General features: G+C 41.2%; 1 protein-coding gene and 1 pseudogene across 1 annotated transcript; both read right to left on the bottom strand.

Annotated features, from left to right (window-relative positions):
* Positions 1 to 14,659: 14,659 nt before the first annotated feature.
* On the bottom strand, positions 14,660 to 15,612 carry LOC101637978 (annotated as a pseudogene).
* A 313-nt stretch (positions 15,613 to 15,925) lies between these two features.
* LOC101641328 (TFIIA-alpha and beta-like factor) lies at positions 15,926 to 17,370 on the bottom strand. The gene is given in 2 exon segments (XM_013006464.1): positions 15,926 to 17,088; positions 17,091 to 17,370. Coding segments are annotated over 2 exon segments (1,443 nt in total).
* Between the last annotated feature and the right edge of the window lie 1,113 nt (positions 17,371 to 18,483).

The following is an 18,483-nucleotide window of genomic DNA, read 5'->3' as shown; positions in this document are numbered from 1 at the left end:
GCCAAATTAGTGAGCATGGAAGCATCTCAGCGCTGGCAGGGCTCGCCACGTTGCTGCTCCAGCACCCTGGGCTGCATGAGGATAGATCCATGTGGCTTCTCCTCAGGGATGTCTCACAGGAAGTGAGCCTTGCCAGCTGAGGCAGAGAACTAGCTAAGGCAGCCACAACTGGTCCAAACATCAGAGAGCAAGAGATCAGAAAGACCAGGCTCGCCAAGCAATTTATCTTTCTGCCCTTCAATTAAACTGTCCTTCAATGAATCCCACATGTGTTAATTGGCCAGGTTGGCACAATAAACCAATAACAGAGGGTTTATAAAACCTAGATTATAGGTGTCTTCTATATTAAGCACCACTTCTAAAGTTTTACATGTTTCATTTTTTTCATTAAAATTATTATAAATAACACATTCTCCAAAATAAACTTTGTTACTTCATGGGATTCAGACTAAGTGCATCAATCAAACAAATGTTTGCTTTAGGTCAATATCTTTTTCAAACCAGTAAGTGATGTAGTTGGCTTTCAACAGTGATAAAAAATTTCAAAACACTCTATAGTTTTTAACATAATAATTTTCCTTTAACTCGTGTTAAATGAAGCGTGGAAATTCTTCCCCTCCCCATTTGAAAATATTTAATGTGCTTTATGTACATTTTCAAACTCTTAAATTTTCAGTTTTCATTGTTTGCTCTCTTCTTAAGCATGTATCTTTCTCATTTCTATAATCATTTATAGTATAGTATTAATCATTTAGCACTAACAGATACAGGGAATACCACTCAACAGTAGCAAGGCACACTCCTTCAATGCACATGTGTTCAGTATAGACTATTTTTGGAGACAAAAAATTTCAGTAAGTTTAAAGCATTGAAACCATATAAGGCATCCAATACGACAAGAGTAGAATGAAGCTAGAAATCACTAACAAGAAAAATAAGGAAAGTTAAATAAATTTATAGAAACTAAACACTATTGAAATTAAAAATCAATGGGGTTAGTTAAGAAATGAAAAGTGAAATGAAAAGAAACATAGAGAAAATCTCTGGGAAAATGATGGTGAGGTGGAGGTAACTGCGTTAGGGGCTCCATGGGCGATTACTGATTTGGGGGAGTGGGAAACTGAGAGAGCGGTCCTGGATGTGCAATTGGGCTTTGAGGTACATCAGGGATTTGCTCTAGCATGTGGGTCAACCATCCTCACAGTATGTGTCTGCCCTCCCCTCAGTGCAGGTTGCCAAGAGGCTGTGGTGTGGGACTTGGTGCCTAGGCCATACCAGCCTGAACCACTCACCATGGCCTGCTGCCAGTGGTCTACCTGCCATAGCTTGCTGTCAGAGATCCACCCCCCACCACTGACAAATCCTGTGGACCCTACCTCCAACTGCTCATGGATTGCAGGGCCCACTGCCATGGATCACAGCCTGTGGGTCCAGACCCCTGTCACTCATCATGGCCTGCAGACCCCAACTTCCAACATTTATAGCCTGCAGGCCCTGCCTGCCACCATTCTCTGGCGACTGCCAGCCTGCTGCCCTTGCTGCCAGCAGCCCACTGCCATTTGAGAGAGGTCTGTGGGTGTATCACACACTGCTTCACCCTACCCCCACCCCTCACTGCCTGCATTACTTATGGAACCTGAGTGGTCTGCAGATCCAGAATGTCCATGCCATGCAAACCAGGCCACTGGTGCCATCTGGGGCTACTGACAGCTACTGGTCCCACCCCTCTGCTAGCACTGCCTGTGCAGCCTGTCGCTGGCAACCCTAGCCAGTACAACCTGAGCCAACCATGCCGCCAGTGTAGCCAGTGACCTGTGGCAGTGGCCCAATGCACTGTTTGAGGCCCTGGCTACCTCAATGCACACCACAATGTCACTTGAGCAGCACACGGACCTGGCCAGACCCGTCCACTGGGCTGTACATACCACATGTAACAACTACCCATAATGATACCAAAATGCCTTGTAAACTACTATCCACATCAGCAGTCACTACAAGAAAGCAGGAGAAACAAACCACAATGTCTGAAGAGGACTTGAAGTTAAAGATGTATATAGAAGAAGAAAATTTTGACCCACCACAGCAATAAATCTTCAGAATGCTGTGTACAGTAATTTAGGATATGAGGGAATCGATATGGAAGATACTTTCTGAAGGGAAATTCAAGAGTTAAGGCACAAGGAAGCAGAAGCATAGAGAATGGTAAAATACCTTACCAACAGGCTGGAAGAGGCAGAGAATCATATCAGCAACCTTGAATATAATCTCAGACAAAAACAGACTGAGGATCAAAGGTTTATGACATAAAAAGAATATTAATACGGTATTATGAAAAAATGTATTCCAGTAAGTTTTATAATCTAGATAATATGGACAAATACCTAGAAATCAATGCTCTAACAAAATTAATGGAGAAAAAAATTGAACAAACCCATACTGAAAGAAGAAATAAGCTAACCCAAAAAAGTCCAAGACTAAATGACTAAACAGAATTCTAACAAGAATTCAGAGAAGAGGTGTCACGTATTTTACACAAACTCTAGCAAAATGTAAAGGGACAGAATACTCCCCAAACCAGGCACATATCCCACAAATTATAGACCAATTCCTCCAAAAACATAGATGTAAAAATTCTCAACAAAATCCTAGTCAATAGAACCCAAAATATATCACACAAAAAAATGTACCATGCCCAAGTGGGATTCATACCAGGGATGCAAGGATTGTTCAAAGTTTAAAAAACAATTGATGTAATCCACCACACAAACAAGATAAATGATAAAAAACACATGATCATATTAATTGATGCAGTTGATTCATTTGACAATATCCAACACCCATCCCTAAAGCACTCAAGATATGAATAGAAGGAAAACTCGTCAACATAATTAAGGCCATACATGAAAAACCAGCAGCCAATATCACACAAATAGGGAAAAGCTGAAAACATTCCCATTGAAAATGGGAATGAGACAAGGTTGCCCCTTATCACCACTCTTATTCAAAATTGTGCTGAAGTCTTTACCAGAACCATAAAACAACAATAAGAAATTGAGGGAGTACAATTGTACAAAGAAGTGAAACTCTGGCTATTTTCAGATATGATTTCAAATTGAGAACCACAAAGTCTCCATAATTTTGTTGTTGGAGACAATTAAGAATTTAGTAAAGTAGCAGGATAAAAGATTAACAAGCAGAAATCAATTGGACTCCTATATATTAGTAACAAGATTTGAAAAAAACATCAAGAAAACAATACCATTCACAATAGTCAAATAAAAGTTGAAATGCCTAGAATAAAGCTAACCAAGGAAATAAGACCTGTACAACAAATATCTGTACAAAGAAAACTACAGAACATTAATATAAGAAACCAAAAGAGACCTAGCATACAAATGGAAGAATACTCTATGCTCGTGGATAGGAACAATCAATATTGTGAAAATGTCAATACCACCCAAAGCAATGTACAAATTCTATGCAATCTTGATCTAAATCCCAACATCATTCTTTGAAGAAATGAAAAACTAATTACCAACATTTTATAGACAAGAAAGAAGCCCAGGATTAGCAAAAAACTTCTCAAAAAGAAGAATAAAGTAGGTGGACTTGCAATAACTGATTTCAAAACCTACTACACATCCACAATTGCCAAAACATCCTGGTACTGGTATAATGATAGATGCATAGATCAATGGAACAGTACAGAAAACCAAGAGATAAAAACATTCTACTATAGAAAACTAATTTTTGACAAACGACCAGGAAACATTAAATGCTAAGAGGTTGCCCTTTTCAATAAATGATGCTAGAAGTCACAAAATCCATCTCAAAACTATCAGGATCATCAATTAGAAAATTGGGACAAATAAAAGAGCTCTATTATAGGACATACACAGGATACCAGATGTAACAAAGGAAACATACACAGTGCAAGAAAAATAGTTGACTGGCACCTGTTAAAAATAAAACACTTGTGTACATCAAAATATTTCATTAATTGTAAAATGAGAGTCCAAAGATTGGGAAAAGATATTTAGTGATGACACAATGAACAAAGGACTAAGTACTAAAATCTACAGAATACTGCAACCCCACAACAAGATAAAACCAAACAACCCGCTCAAAAGGTGGACAAAGGTCCTGAATAGACAGCTCATAAATGATGACACCAAGCTGGCTAACAAGCACATGAGGAAATGCTATCCACTATCCATCTTGAAAATGCAAATCAAAACAAAAAGGAAATAACCATATAACAGCCACAACTGTGGCCCAATTGAAGAGAGAGAGAGAGATTCTGGAGAGGGTGTGGAGAGATTGGAACTTTTAAACACAGCTGGTTTGCTTGTAAATACTTATAACCACTGTGGAAGATGATATGATGATTCTGAAAACCACTGGTAATAGACCTACCATGTGACCCAGCAATACCATTGCTGCGGAGACAGATCATGAACAGACATATACTCCCCCATGTTCATTTCAGCACAGATCACAATAGCAAGAAGTTGAAAACAGCTCAAATTCCCATCAGTAGAAGAACAGATTAAAAACTTAGGTATATACATATAATGGAATAGTACACATCCCTAAAAACCATGATGAAACTGTGAAATATTCATGAAATGGAGAGATCTGGAAACCACTATGCTGAGCAAAATTAGACAATCACAAAAGGACCAATACTGTGTGAGTCCACACTATAGGGATGAACAGCAGAATGGGAGTGGGCTAAGGTTCTCAGGCTGTCTAGTCCACAGGCTAGGTTGCAACGGCAGCTTGGCAGAAAGCTTGATTTATGCCCATGAACCATCCTCTCTATGTGTGTATCTGGAAGGCCACTTTGCCAGAGGGGTCCTCAGTTCAGCTATGATCAGATTTTTGAGAAAGAAAGGGGAGGGTGACTGCTTAGTGGCTGCCATGCAATGGTGTAACAAGGTACCCCTGGGTTGGCATATATTTCTACCACAGTGATGAGGGATACTCATGGGAAATTCAAGACTGGAGGGAGCATAGTGAGCATACACATATTGGAGAAGACAAGTACCTGTCTGTTCATAGATAAAGGGGAGAGAAACAACTTCCTAGTGTGTGTGTGTGGGGGGGGGGGGGGTAGGGAGGGTGACTAACAATACTTTTAAGGACTCTAAATGGGGATTATGCCTGGTACTATGCTCCTAATAGGCCACATTGGTCTGAGTTTCTGTAGACCCACTGGGGATCCAGATTATGTACCATAGAACAATGGGACATTGAACCCTGGATCTTCAAGGCACACAACATGCTCCAAAAGCCATAACAGAGGGATGTTCTGTGGGAACCCCACTAGATGAACTAGGATTGACCTCAAATACACTTATAACCTGAGGTCTTAAGACCGAAATTACATGGTGTGTGAAGAAGCCTAAGACAGCTATATCAAGAGTATTGAACTGTCAGTAAGTGGACTAACACTTATTACTCAATGCCCTACTTTCTGTAGTAAGATATGCATTATTTGCATAGACCTGTGTTTGATATTGTTAGTGAAGATTACTGTAAGTTTTGCCTGACCACCAACTCCCATTGTTTGTGCAAATAACATACAGTCACATTAGGATTTATTCTGTACCAGTAAATAATCCATGTATTATGATATGTAGTTAGCCTACACTTGTTCAATCTCCCTTTTTCAATAGTGTTTTAAAGTTAGTACCATGGTGTGGTAGTTACATAATCTGGTGTCAATTTGCAAAGGGGTGGAGTCTAGCCTGTCAATCAGGTTGCAGCTTTATGACCTCATTTGGAGGTGCTATGGAGATAAATGGCTCACTGGAGGCAGGACATAGATACACTCCCTGCAAGACATTCCTGTTGATAAGCCACATGGAACTATGCTGATGGCAGCCAGAACCTTGTAACTGGAGGAGCCATGTGGAGACACACTCCAGCACTAAAATGCTTCCACCGCCACTGGATCCACAAGACTTTCCACCCACCAGCCTGTGATCTTCCTGCACTCGGCATCACTGCATGTATTGCGTGTGTCTTAAGAATTTACAGACTGGTACTGGATATATGGGATATCAAACTTGTGGACATGATCTGGACTGGGCTGGGATATTTTCATAATATACAATTTCTTAAACACTTATGAGTGTCTGAATTTGTTTCTCTAGTCAACCCAGAATAACACATTATGGTACCTTGGGAGTGGAGTACTAGAGAAACAAGTCATGAAGATGAAGAGTGGATCCTTGCTTGACCTCTGCCACATGGGAGTTTTTCTTCTTTGGCTAGGCAGAGGTCAGATATGGCCATGAAGTTTACTGAGTTGTTTTCAGGGAAAAATATGGAAAGTTAAAGTTTTGATTATTTTGTTTGGTTGTTGATTTTGCTTATTTCCATTTGAAATGGTGAAAATGAATGTTGTTAATATATAATTTGAGCTCAGAGATAGAAATAGCCCCTGAATTTCTCAGAGACCATGCTACTTAGTGAAAATGGCTGACAGAAAGTCAAAATGGCTGACAGAAGGTCCAGCTCCGGCTTAAGGCTATGAAGTCAGAGGCCTATGGACGTATTTTGTATTAAGGGATAGTTTAAATAGGGATTAAGATAGATAAGGATTGAACTTGCCTGTTTTAAGAATTGAGTTTGGGATCTGCCTCTACTTATACTGTTTTGTTCTGTCTATTGTTGTTGATATAATGATTGATAGAAATGAGTATTGCGAAGTATAAATAGAGCGTTTGTAAGCTAAATGTTGCAGCCACCAATTTGCAATCTTTGAATGGGTTATGACACACCTTCAAAGAAAGGATGAGCCCCACCTAGTGTCTTGAGTGCTCAGGACATTCAAAGGTGAAGAGACTTGCCTAGCAGGCTGTTGACAGATTGAAGGGGTTAAAAATGAATCCTTTGGCTTTTTGAATTTTGAGCTAGTGGTATTTTCAATTTTCAATGAGTGGTTTGTGTGAGAAGTTGGTGAACTCTGCAGCCATGAAGAAACTCTCATGTCTAGGACAATATTAAAGGGAGCCAGTGGGCAGGCTGAAATGCTTGCTAGGTGACCACTGAATTCACTGGTTGAGTGCAAGTGGGAAAAAAGCAGCAATAGAGAGAAGTTAAAGGCTGGCCACTGACACCTGTGGGCCTGGTTCACAGAGACTAAAGGAGTTGACTAGTAGTTGACTAGTAGTTGACTAGTCTGAAGTTCATGACTTAGCACAAGGGTGCTAAGGTGTGTGAGAATGTGTGATGGACCTGTGGTCTAAAGGCAAGGCAACCAATGGACACCCTGTTGAGGCTAAGTGAGGCAGTCCACATTGAGTTGAGCAGAACCTGACCAGATGAAGATAAAATATCTGAGCCTGGGAACTGGTGCATATTGCTGCTGATTTTATGGATGGCCTTTTCTGATTTAACTTTGCTTAGATTACTCACAAGATTCCAAGTGGAATGAAGCATCTTCACATCAAAGAATATGACTGTCTCCTCAGAGAACTGGGTTGGTGTAAGTGGGCATAATAGAAATTGGATACCCAAAATTGGGATGATAAAGGCATGAAGTGGTTGGCTTACAAACTTTCATAGGTTGGGTAATATATTCATAGGATTATAGGATTAAACTGTTGGTGTTACTTAACTACAACTGTTAGGCATAAAATATAGTTGTGTTGTTCACTTATAGAATATTATGGTCAAATGTGGCTTTGGCACATATTAAGCTGTATACATTTTAGTTTTATTCTGTTATGTACAGATAGGATAATATCATTGTTTTGTTAAAAAGTATGTATGGTTAAAGAGTTGTGTAAAACTGTCAAGTTGAGAAGGGGCGGTCTGTGGTACTTACATAATTTGGTTTCAACTTCTGAATGTGGCTGAGTCTAGCCTATCCATCAGGTCGAAGCTTTATGACTTCATTTGGAGGCCCTATGGAGACAAATAGCTCGCTGGAGGGGGCACACAGATACACTCCCTGTGAGACAGTCCTGTTCACAAGCCACATGGAGCTATGCTGATGGCAACCAGAGCCTAGGAGTTGGAGGAGCCACGAGGAGACACATGTCAGTGCTAAGATGCTTCCACTGCCACTGGATCCACAAAACTTTCCACCCACTGCACTGTGATCTTTCTGCTCTTCACATCATTGCTTGTGTTGCGTGAGTCTGAAGAGGAATTTACAGACTGGTACTGAACATATGGGATAATATCAGATTTATGGATTCAATCTGGAAGAATTTGTGGTAAAAATGATGACTTTAGCCTCCATTATAAACTTATAAATCATGTTTCTAATACATAAAAAAATGTTAAATATTGTTGTCAAACATATGGGTTCAAAAATTGGTTCTGATCTTCACTCACTCTTTGCTGGTTTGAATATTTGATCTTCAGACTCTATTTACTAATCCATTAATTTTATAGAGAGCATACTTCTATGTCTCAGGAATATGACATGAAATAACTCAAGTAGTGCATAGAGGTTTAGTGCCATGTTTTATATTAGTAAAGCTTTAATAAATGTCATTTCTACTTATCACTTTTTCCTTTTCAATTACATAATTTCCTTGTCTTTGTAGCTTCATTATCTTTAAAATAGGAAATAAAATATAGCTAATGCATATATGAAAAAAGTCAACATGGTACAAAAGCTAATATATTTTAAAAATAAAAACATTCTAAAATAAACCTTTTTTATATATAAACCTGCTGCCATTGAGTAAATATTGACTCATGAGAACCCCATTTGTGTCAGAGAAATGATGGCTTTCATCCTTTGAAAGTAAAACACCAGGCCTTTCTTCTAGTTGCTGAGTGACACATTTTGTGCCAGCTCCGGGACTCGTGCTTTAAGATTGGTTATTGAATACACTTGAAATCCTAGAAGAAAAATGTATTACTCAACCATAGAAACACCACATTCAGAACAACAAAGCCTTTTAAAAAATGTGCACTGCACTCAAGAAGTATAAGTTTCATCAATAGTGTGGCAGTTATATAATCTCCTGTCAAGTTCTGAAGCTGTGGTGTTTAGCCTGTCAATCTGGTCACAGCTTGATGACCTCGTTTGGAGGCACCACAGAGATAAATGGCTCACTGGAGGCCAGATACAAACACACACACTCTGCTGTCTTCCTGCTGACAAGCCACATGGGCACCCCTGATAGAACCAGAGCCCTGGAGCTGGAGGAGCCACATGGATACCCACGTCAGTACTGAGATGCTTCCACCACGCCTGGATTCACAAGACTTTCCACCCACTGGCTTGTGATCTTCCTGCATTTGGCATCATTGCATGGCTGCGTGATACTAAAGAGGAATTTATGGACTAGAATCTACATGTGGGGTAATATCAGACTAATGAGCTTGATCTGGAATTTGTGGACTAGTATAGACATATGAGTTAAAATCTGACTTATGGACTTGATCTGGAGAGGGCTAGGATGTTTGTTTATTGTACAATTGTTCTTTGATATAAAGTTTTCTCTTACACACATATGAGTGTCTATGAATTTGGTTCTCATCAACTCAGACTAACACAAATAGATTCATCTGTATTAACAATAATTCAGGGCTTTCAGGAAGATGGCGCTAGGGTAGGATGAGCCTTTGGATATGTCCTTTATGGGATCTCCACGTCTCCACGCCAGTTCAGGGCAGTCGAGCATGAGCCCTGGTCTCGAAGTGCTCTGGGTGTCTTGTGTCAGTTTCACAACAGACAGCTCATTGTGCTGACCAAGGCACAAGCTCCCCTCTGATTCCCCACACTGAAAACCTGTGTGCTGCAGTCCCTTGCATTTTACCCACTCTGGCAGCAAGATCACAATGGTCCCTTGCACTAGTTCCTCCCTTTGCCATAAGAGATTCCCAGGTGCTCTACCCACTTGCACCCCCCACCGACATGCATGCTGTGGGCTCCTGAGTATCCCTCCTCAGCAACACACGAGCTGTGGTCCCTGGAGTTTCCAACCTAGGTGACATGCACCATAATCCCTTATGCCACCCCCTCCTCCAGCCTCAGCAACTGTGTGCTGTGCGCCTACCCCACCTCCCCAAAACTGTGAGTGGCACTCCCTTGGGGTTCCCTGTTCTAGCAGTCCAAGGCCACACACCCTTGCTATCTCCACTCCAAGGGACCCTGAACACTGTGCCCCCTTGCATTACCAATTCCCCTAGCAAAACACACGCCACAGTCCCCTGTGTATCCCTGCCCCAGAGACATGTGCTGTGTACCCCGTTCCAGAGACATGTGCTGTGGCTCCTTGCATTTTTCACCCAGGTGACCTGAGCACCATGGTCTCTTGCACTACTCCCTCTCCTATCCACTCAGATCCATGCGCCGTGTTTGTGTCTACCCTTACTCCCTCAGCAACCCACGTGCCATACCCACACCCCTCATTGACCTGTGCACTATGATCCCTTAGGGTTCCCAGCTCTTGATAGCCTGCCACCTTGGGGCATCACATGGACATCCACTTGGACTTTGGGAGGCTCTGGACACTGGAGACTGCTGGAGCCTACAGATCTGAACCCCATTTAGGATAATCTCCTTGCTGAGGCCCTCCATACTCCCCTGAAGGGGACAGCTAGACCCTTCAGAGCTATAGTCCCAAAAAGTTAGGGAGAGAGGCAGAGACAGAGACACAGCTCAAACCTGTAGTGTAGCTGGCTCCAGGTGGTTGGTAGATTTATCCTTATCTTCTGAGAAAGAAAACACAGGACTCCTTTCCCTGCCAGAGAAATTGGAACTCACCACATCAGGGTTACGTGGTGGCCTTTCCTGCCCCTGGCTAGGTAGACCCTCCTCCCAGGGACCCCCATTGCAATAAGCTTCTCTACCCAGACCATATGTAAGGATCAGAGAGTCCCGAGTCATGCAGTAACTTTACTATAAAGAAGCTGCCTGTCATAAACAAATAACAACGACTGAATTCTCCCTACACAAATAAAAAAAAGTGTCCATAAGGGACTCTGGTAGATATAATATACCCTCATTTACGCTAAATACCATAACCACTATAACCTGCTTCCTACACCTTGATAACACACACTCTCCCTTAACTTATCAAGAAAAAATTTAACTTCCATTACCCGTTTCTCCTATCCTTTAAAAACTAACACATTTAACAGGAAGCCTTCCTATGATTAATACCACTAACTAAAACATACTAGCCTATAAGTAGTTTCTCCTATTCACCCAACTAACACTACCTGAACATATGAACACATTACCAGTACCTAGCTGATCCTCTCCTAACCTAGAGAGCCAGTTCCTCCTCCCTACAAATCATAGAAGCCTAGGCTTAGCTTATCCATGATGTGATGGAGACAACAGCCAACAACAGAAGTTACCACCAAAAAAATAATCCAGAGAAACAAAAGTCCATCACTGAAGAAGACCAAAATTCAACAGTATACACAGAAGAAGCATCCTTTAATTGTCAGAGAATTCAAGAGAATATTGCTTAGAGTCATTCTTTGTGATCAGAAAAATAGAAACTGCAGCACATGGACATGAGAACACTACAGGGTGTAACACAACCCAGAAACCAACACACGGAAACAGCACCCCAAACAATGCAGATCAAAAGGAGCAATGAATACCTGAATAAATTCCTCACACATATATGCCACCCTATAAATGGGCAAGAAAAGAAAATATCAAACAAATAGTAAGTGATGACAGCGACTAACCTGCAATTAGACTTAATGACACTGAAAATTAATGGATTCAAATGGCCATAAAAAGACAAAGGGTAGCATACAGGATTATCCAGCAATTCCATCAAATCTTCTGCTTTCAAAGAGACACATCTGAAACTCACAAAGTCAAAAGATGTTGAAAAATTTACCAAGCTAATGGCAATTTTTTTAAAAGAAGGGTGGCAGTATTAATCTGACAAAATAGACCTTAAGAAGCACAAGATAAGAGAATCATGTTCAGCTCCTTAACAAAGTACATCTGTCAATTAGAAAAGAGGCAACAGCATAATCCTTCCAACAATAAAAGAAAACAAATCATAAAATGAACAGATATAAATGAACTTGAAAACAGAAAGACAATGGAAATAACAAAACAAGAAGATGTTTCTTTGAAGGGATTAACAAAAACGACAAACAGTGAGCAAATTTAACAAAGGAAAAGAAGGAGCCTATATCAATTTCAAGGATAACGGATGAAACAGGGGAAGTTACGGCAGACCCTAACAAAATAAAAATATTAATAACACAGTACTACAAGAGACTATGTTAACAATTCAATAACTTGGAGGAAATGGATAAAAACCTAGAAAAACACTCTCCCCCCAAATTAATTCATATGGACATCAAGAACTTGAAAAAAATCCATAGCAAAAGAAGAAATAGTTAAGGTCATCAAGAAACTCCCAACCAAACAAAGCCCCAGTCCAGATGGAGAATTCTACCAAGCATACAGAGGTGAGCTGACATCAATACTTCAGAAACTTTTCCAGAACATAGAGAGGGACAGCAAACTCCAAAAGTCATTCTATGAAACCAGCATTAATTACCCTAATACCAAAACTAGGCTAAGACTCCACAAGGATAGAGAATTATAGACTCATATCTTTTATGGAAATGGATGCAAAACTTCTCAACAAAATCTTGACCAATAGAATCCAACAACAACATAATAATAATAATACATCAGAACCAAGTGGAATTTATACCAGGGATGCAGGGATGGTTCAATATTCTAAAATCAATTAATGTAATCCTCCCTATTAAGAAAAAGGACAAGAACCATATGATCACACCACTTGATGCAAAAAAGAGAAGTATTTCATAATATCCAACACCTATTCCTAATAAAAACTCTCAAGAAGATATGATTGGAAGGGAAATTTTCAATATAATAAAGTCCATATATGAAAAACTAATAGTCATTATTATGCTCAATTGAGAAAAGCTGAAAACATTTCCATTATCCCTTATCCCTACTAATATTCAACATTGTGATGAAAGTCCTAGACATTATCATAAAACAATGGCAAGAAATCAAGGGAGTACAACTGGGTAAAGAAGTGAACATTTTGCTATTTGCAGATGATATGATTTCACATATTGAGAATCCCACCAGGTCCACAATAGAATTACTGGAAAAAATAGAGGAGTTTGGTAGTGTAGCAGAATACAAGACTAAGAAGCAAAAATCAACTGGTTTCCTATAAGCCAATGATGGGAATGCTGAAAACTCCATCAAGGAAAACAATACCATTCACAATATCCTCACAGAAAATGAAATACTTAGAAACAAACCTGTGTTAGTTACATAATCTGGTGTCAATTTGAGGACTTAAAATTTAGGGTGGAGTCTAGCCTGTCAATCAGGACATAGCCAATGAGGCCTCTGTGTGGGCATAGCCTTCTCCTGAAGATTCTGGGAGCTCCTGTATTTCATTCTTGGAGGCAGGGGACACTCTCTCTCTCTGCACAATCCCTGTGGAGAAGACACATGGAGAGAGCCTGATGGAGCCAGACTTCTGGAGCTGGAGAAGTCATGTGGAGACATCTGCCACCACTGAGATGCTTACAATGTCACTGCATACACGAAACTTCACATGTAAATTCCCGACCGACTGGCCTGTGATCTTCCTGCATTCAGCATCATTGTATGTGTTTCATTAACTTGAAGAAGACTTTGTAGATTGGAATTGGATATAGGGGCTACTATATGACTTAAGGACTTGATCAGGACTGGGCTGGGATGATTTCTCAATATTCAAATGCTCTCATATATAAATATATTTCTTATCCATATATGAGTGTCTATGAATTTGTTTCTCTAGTCTACTTAGACTAACACAAAACCTAACCAATAAGACTAAAGACCTGTATTAAGAAAACTACAAAACATTACTACAAGAAACCAAAAGGGAGCTACACAAATGGAAGAACATTCTATGTTCAAGGATTAGAAGACTCAATATTGTCAAAATGTCAATATTACCCTCAGCAATATACAGATTCAATGGAATATCGATCCAAATCCCAGCATCATTCTTCAAAGAAATGAAAGAAAAAAAACATTATTAATTTCATATGGAGAGGGAAGAAGCCCAGGATAGGCAAAGAACTCCTTAAAAAGAACAAAGTATGGGGTCTGGCTCTATCTTATCTCAAGCCCTATTATACAGTTACAGTTTTTTAAATGGTATGGTACTGGTATAATTATACATACACAGACCAATGAGTCAGGACAGAAAACCTAGAAATAAAAACATCTGCATACAGAAAACTCATTCTTGACAAAGGCCCCAAAAACATTAAGTGGGATGGAGATATACTTTTCAATAAAAGATGTTGGAACATCTGGGTATCCAGTTACAGAAGAATCAAACAAGACCCTTATCTCACTCCAGGCACAAAACCTAACGCAAGGTGGATCAACCTGTGTAAAACCCAAAGCTTTCAGAATCATCAATGAGAAAATTGGGACACAGTTAGGAGCCCTAGTGCAGGGACTCTATAGGCTATCAGAATTAACAAAGGAAACCCACTCTATGGAAGATAAGATGGATGAATGAGACCTATTAAAAATAAAACAATTGTGTACATTGAAAGACTTTTTTTTTTTTCTCAGAGAACTAAGCCTTTTTATTTCCTTGTTTCACAAATAAAGCTGGTTACTTTGGTTTCTTTTTGTTGACTAGTCAAGGAGACCAAATCCCATGTCCTCATCCTACTCTTCCGGTTCTTTCTTTGCTTCTTGCTTGGCTGGGCCTGAAGCAACAGGAGCAGCAGTTGTGGTGGCAGCAGCCACAGGGGCAGCTGGCCACAAATGCGGATGGATCCGCCAAGAAAGCCTTGACCTTTTCAGCCAGTGGGAAGCTGTACTCAGTCTCCACAGACAAAGTCAAGACCCGCTTGTACCCAATGATGATCGAATGGGGCACAGGCAACAGTTGGATAGCCAATCTGCAGGAACACACTGGCAACATTGCGGACACCCTCCAGGAAGCGGGTGTGCAGAACTTCCTCAGTGATGTCAAGCACTTCGGGGTTGTAGATACTGCCATTGTCAAACACCTGCTGGATGATCAGCCAAAAGGAGAAGGGGAAGGTGTTCAGCATGTTCAGCAGGGTGGCTTCACTGGCACTCACTTTGTCTCCAGTCTTGATCAGCTGCACGTCACTCAGGATTTCAATGGTGCCTCTGGAGATCTTCGTAGTGATGCCCAAAGCCTGGAAGAAGGAGGTCTTCTCAGGACTCAGGCCTGTGTTCTGAGCTGGCACTGTCACCTCACACAGGGCGATGGCACCAGCACGGGCGGCAGCTGGCACCTTGTTGGCCAGCAGCATGTCTCTGATCTCAGTGAGATCCTCCTTGGTGAACACAAACCTCACATTCCCTCGGATATGAGGCAACAGTTTCTCCAGAGCTGGGTGGTTCTCCAGATGCCCTCAGATGGCCTTGCGCATCATGGTGTTCTTGCCCATCAGGACCACGGCCATCCCTCGGAGGGACCTGCAGATCTGCTGCATCTGCTTGGAGCCGATATTGTCTGCTCCCACAATGACGCATTTTGTATAATCATCCAAAAGTTGGAGTATTTTAAGGTAGTAGTTTGACTTCCAGGTCGTCCTGTCTTTCCTGGGCATCATGGCAGTGCGTCAGGGATTGCCACACTGGGTTTAAAGACGTTGTCACCCTAAGAGGACGCCTGGAAAGCAACTTTATTTAAAAAGTGAAAAGAGAGCCCACCGATTAGGAAAAGATATTTAGTAATTACATAACAAACGACTAATTACTAAAATCTACAGAATTTTTTTATTAGAACTTTATTCAATTCTATACAGTGAACAAAAAATATAGGCGGTTCTGCATTGGACTATATTTAAAATGAAAGGAAGTATCATAATATGTAATATAGTCCCACGGATTTACAAAGCTGATGTATTGAGCTCATAAAAGTTACCACTCCGCATCACCAATAGCTTTGGCAAATACATAGTCTTTCCCTCCAAAACACATAACACCGTCTTTCAAATAGAATTTCCATTTGTTCTTGTTTCAATGAATCTTGTCATACTGACAGACAATTACATTATCTATGTCAAACAGGTCTGGCACATCCTGCTCACTAACATCATCTCCAGAATTTAAAGGATCCTCTTCTATGATGTCTCTTCCGGGCTCTTCATTATCACTGCTATTAACAGTCGAACCTTCATTTGATATACTGTCACCTTCTTCTTCCAGTGATTTCAGATCTTCCCCATCAGCAGTCCCTGGAAAGTCAGCCTCATCGACATCTCTTGTACTTCCCACTTCTTCACTGGAAGATGTATCTCCAGTTCCATCTATTTGAATGATTTCATTGATATCATCATCAATGGCTGGAATATGTAAATCCATCTGAGAATTAGATTGCTTCTTGGAAATAGGTAGGTTGACAGGCTCCTCTCTGTGTCTTGGCTCCTTTACAGAATCACATCCATCCATCCTATTTTTAAGAACACAACACTGAGCATTAGTTGTGTGCTGATGCACAGCCCCCTGGGGGGCTGTCGCAAAGGGCTCACCATGCAGGGTTGGAGTCGTGCTGGTGGAAACACCGAGCGCTAGCTCCACTTTCGCATCGATGGGAGGGATCTGTGGAGCAAACACAACACCTAGGAGACTGATGTACTGAGGGCTTTCCTGCTGGCTCAACAATGCTTCTGACATGATTCTGTGCTCATTTCCAGGCGGTACAAATATATCAGTGGTGACATTTCCTAGGTGTTTCGTATCTGCTATCCCGGAATGTAGAAGAGTGGGCTGTGGGAACACAGTGTCCAGCCTCTGTGATTTTTCAGTAGTCGCTTGGAGCGCTGATGGGCTCAATTACGGAATGCCGGTCTGTATTACTGAGGGCGGCCCGAAAGGCTGGAGCAGTTGCTGAAGTGAGTGCTGGGGGGCGCTTGCTAGTCCACGGGTCCACGTCACAATCACTGGTACATTGACTTTATAAAGGTGGCCAGATGCAGTCTGTAGCGTCACACCAGCTGGTACATGGATAGGATAGCCAATACTGGAAGGAAAAGTAAGGTTTGCACTGGAGTTTGAAGTGCCCAGTTCTGCTGTGTTAAATTGGGAATCGTTCTCCCAGCAGGAATAACTAAAGATGCTGTTGACGTTTGCAACGTTTGGTATAAGCCGTGGGGCAGCTGCAGGGTGAAGAGAGACGACTGCACGTTGTTCCTGAAGAAGTCTTCAGTTGCTTTAGACTGTAGAACCTTGGTTTCCCAGAGCTGCTTCAAGTCTTTCAAGACTTGTTCCTCTATACCTTCTTCAGCAAATAGATTCCACACTCTTTCAATTACATCTTCAATAACCGATCTGTAGAGTTTGGGCACGGGGTTGACCACAGCCATGACGGCGGATTCCGGGCTCCCGTCTGCCAAAGCTACAGAATCTTATAAGCTTACCACAAGAATAAAAACCAGTAGCTCTCTGAGAAGGTGGACAAAGGACCTGAACAGATAATGCACAAAGGATGACATTTAAATGGCTAATAAACACATGAGGAAGTGCTCCAGATCATTAGCCATCTGGGATATGCAAGCCAAAACAACCATGAGATATCAACTAAAGCCCATTACAGTAGTGCAATTAAAAAACAAAACAAAACAGAACAACAAATGTTGGAGAAGGTGTAGTGAGATAAGAATGCTTACCCACTGCTGGTGGATTTGTAAATATATACAGCTATTGTGGAAGGTGATATGGTGATACCTAAAACAAATGGAAATTGAACTCCCATATGACCCAGCACTACATAACTGGGCACATACCCAAAGGAAATAATAGATCACAAACAGACATTTGTTTTCCCATATTCATCATAGCACCATTCCCATTAACAGGAAGCTGGAAATAGCCTAAATTTCCATCAAAAGAACACTGGATTAAAAGAAAAAACTGTGTTACATAAACACAATGGTATACTATGCATCCCTAAAAAAACAGTGAAGGAAGATCTCAGCTCATGGAGTGATGTGGAAGACATTATGCTGAGTGAAATTAGTGAAGCACAAAGGGACAAATGCTGTATGAGTCCACTGTGATAGGAACAAGCAGCAGAATGGGCAAAAGCTCAAGCTTGCTGGGCATCCAGTCTTCTGACCTGGGACCAGACAACCTGGCAAAGAGTCAGACCATTGGAAATGAATCACACGTCATCTGCTTCAAGTAAGTATAGGGTAAGGCTCTTGGCCGGAGGGCACCTAATGATGGCTGTGGTCAATGGGTGGGGGAGAAGGAGAAGGTTCTCTGCTAAGTAGTAGCTATGTGGCTCTGGCATGAGGGCCCCTGGAGAGGGAGGTGGCCTTGTCAAAGAGTTGAGCTTACTAAACTGAGGGGCAGTGCAAGAGATGAGTGAGAAAACAGACATGTTTGAGGGAACATAGGCGCATGTCTATTGAGGGGAGGGGATGGAGGGCTGACACCCAAGTAGGGAGAGGATAGACAGACAATGCTCTTGGAGC

Source organism: Echinops telfairi, unplaced genomic scaffold (assembly GCF_000313985.2).
Source record: "Echinops telfairi isolate 266 unplaced genomic scaffold, ASM31398v2 ScPeMD7_3509;HRSCAF=4178, whole genome shotgun sequence".
Lineage (NCBI taxonomy): Eukaryota > Metazoa > Chordata > Mammalia > Afrosoricida > Tenrecidae > Echinops > Echinops telfairi.
Note: the sequence above shows the minus strand (reverse complement) of the source record. Positions and strands in the feature narration are given on the sequence as shown.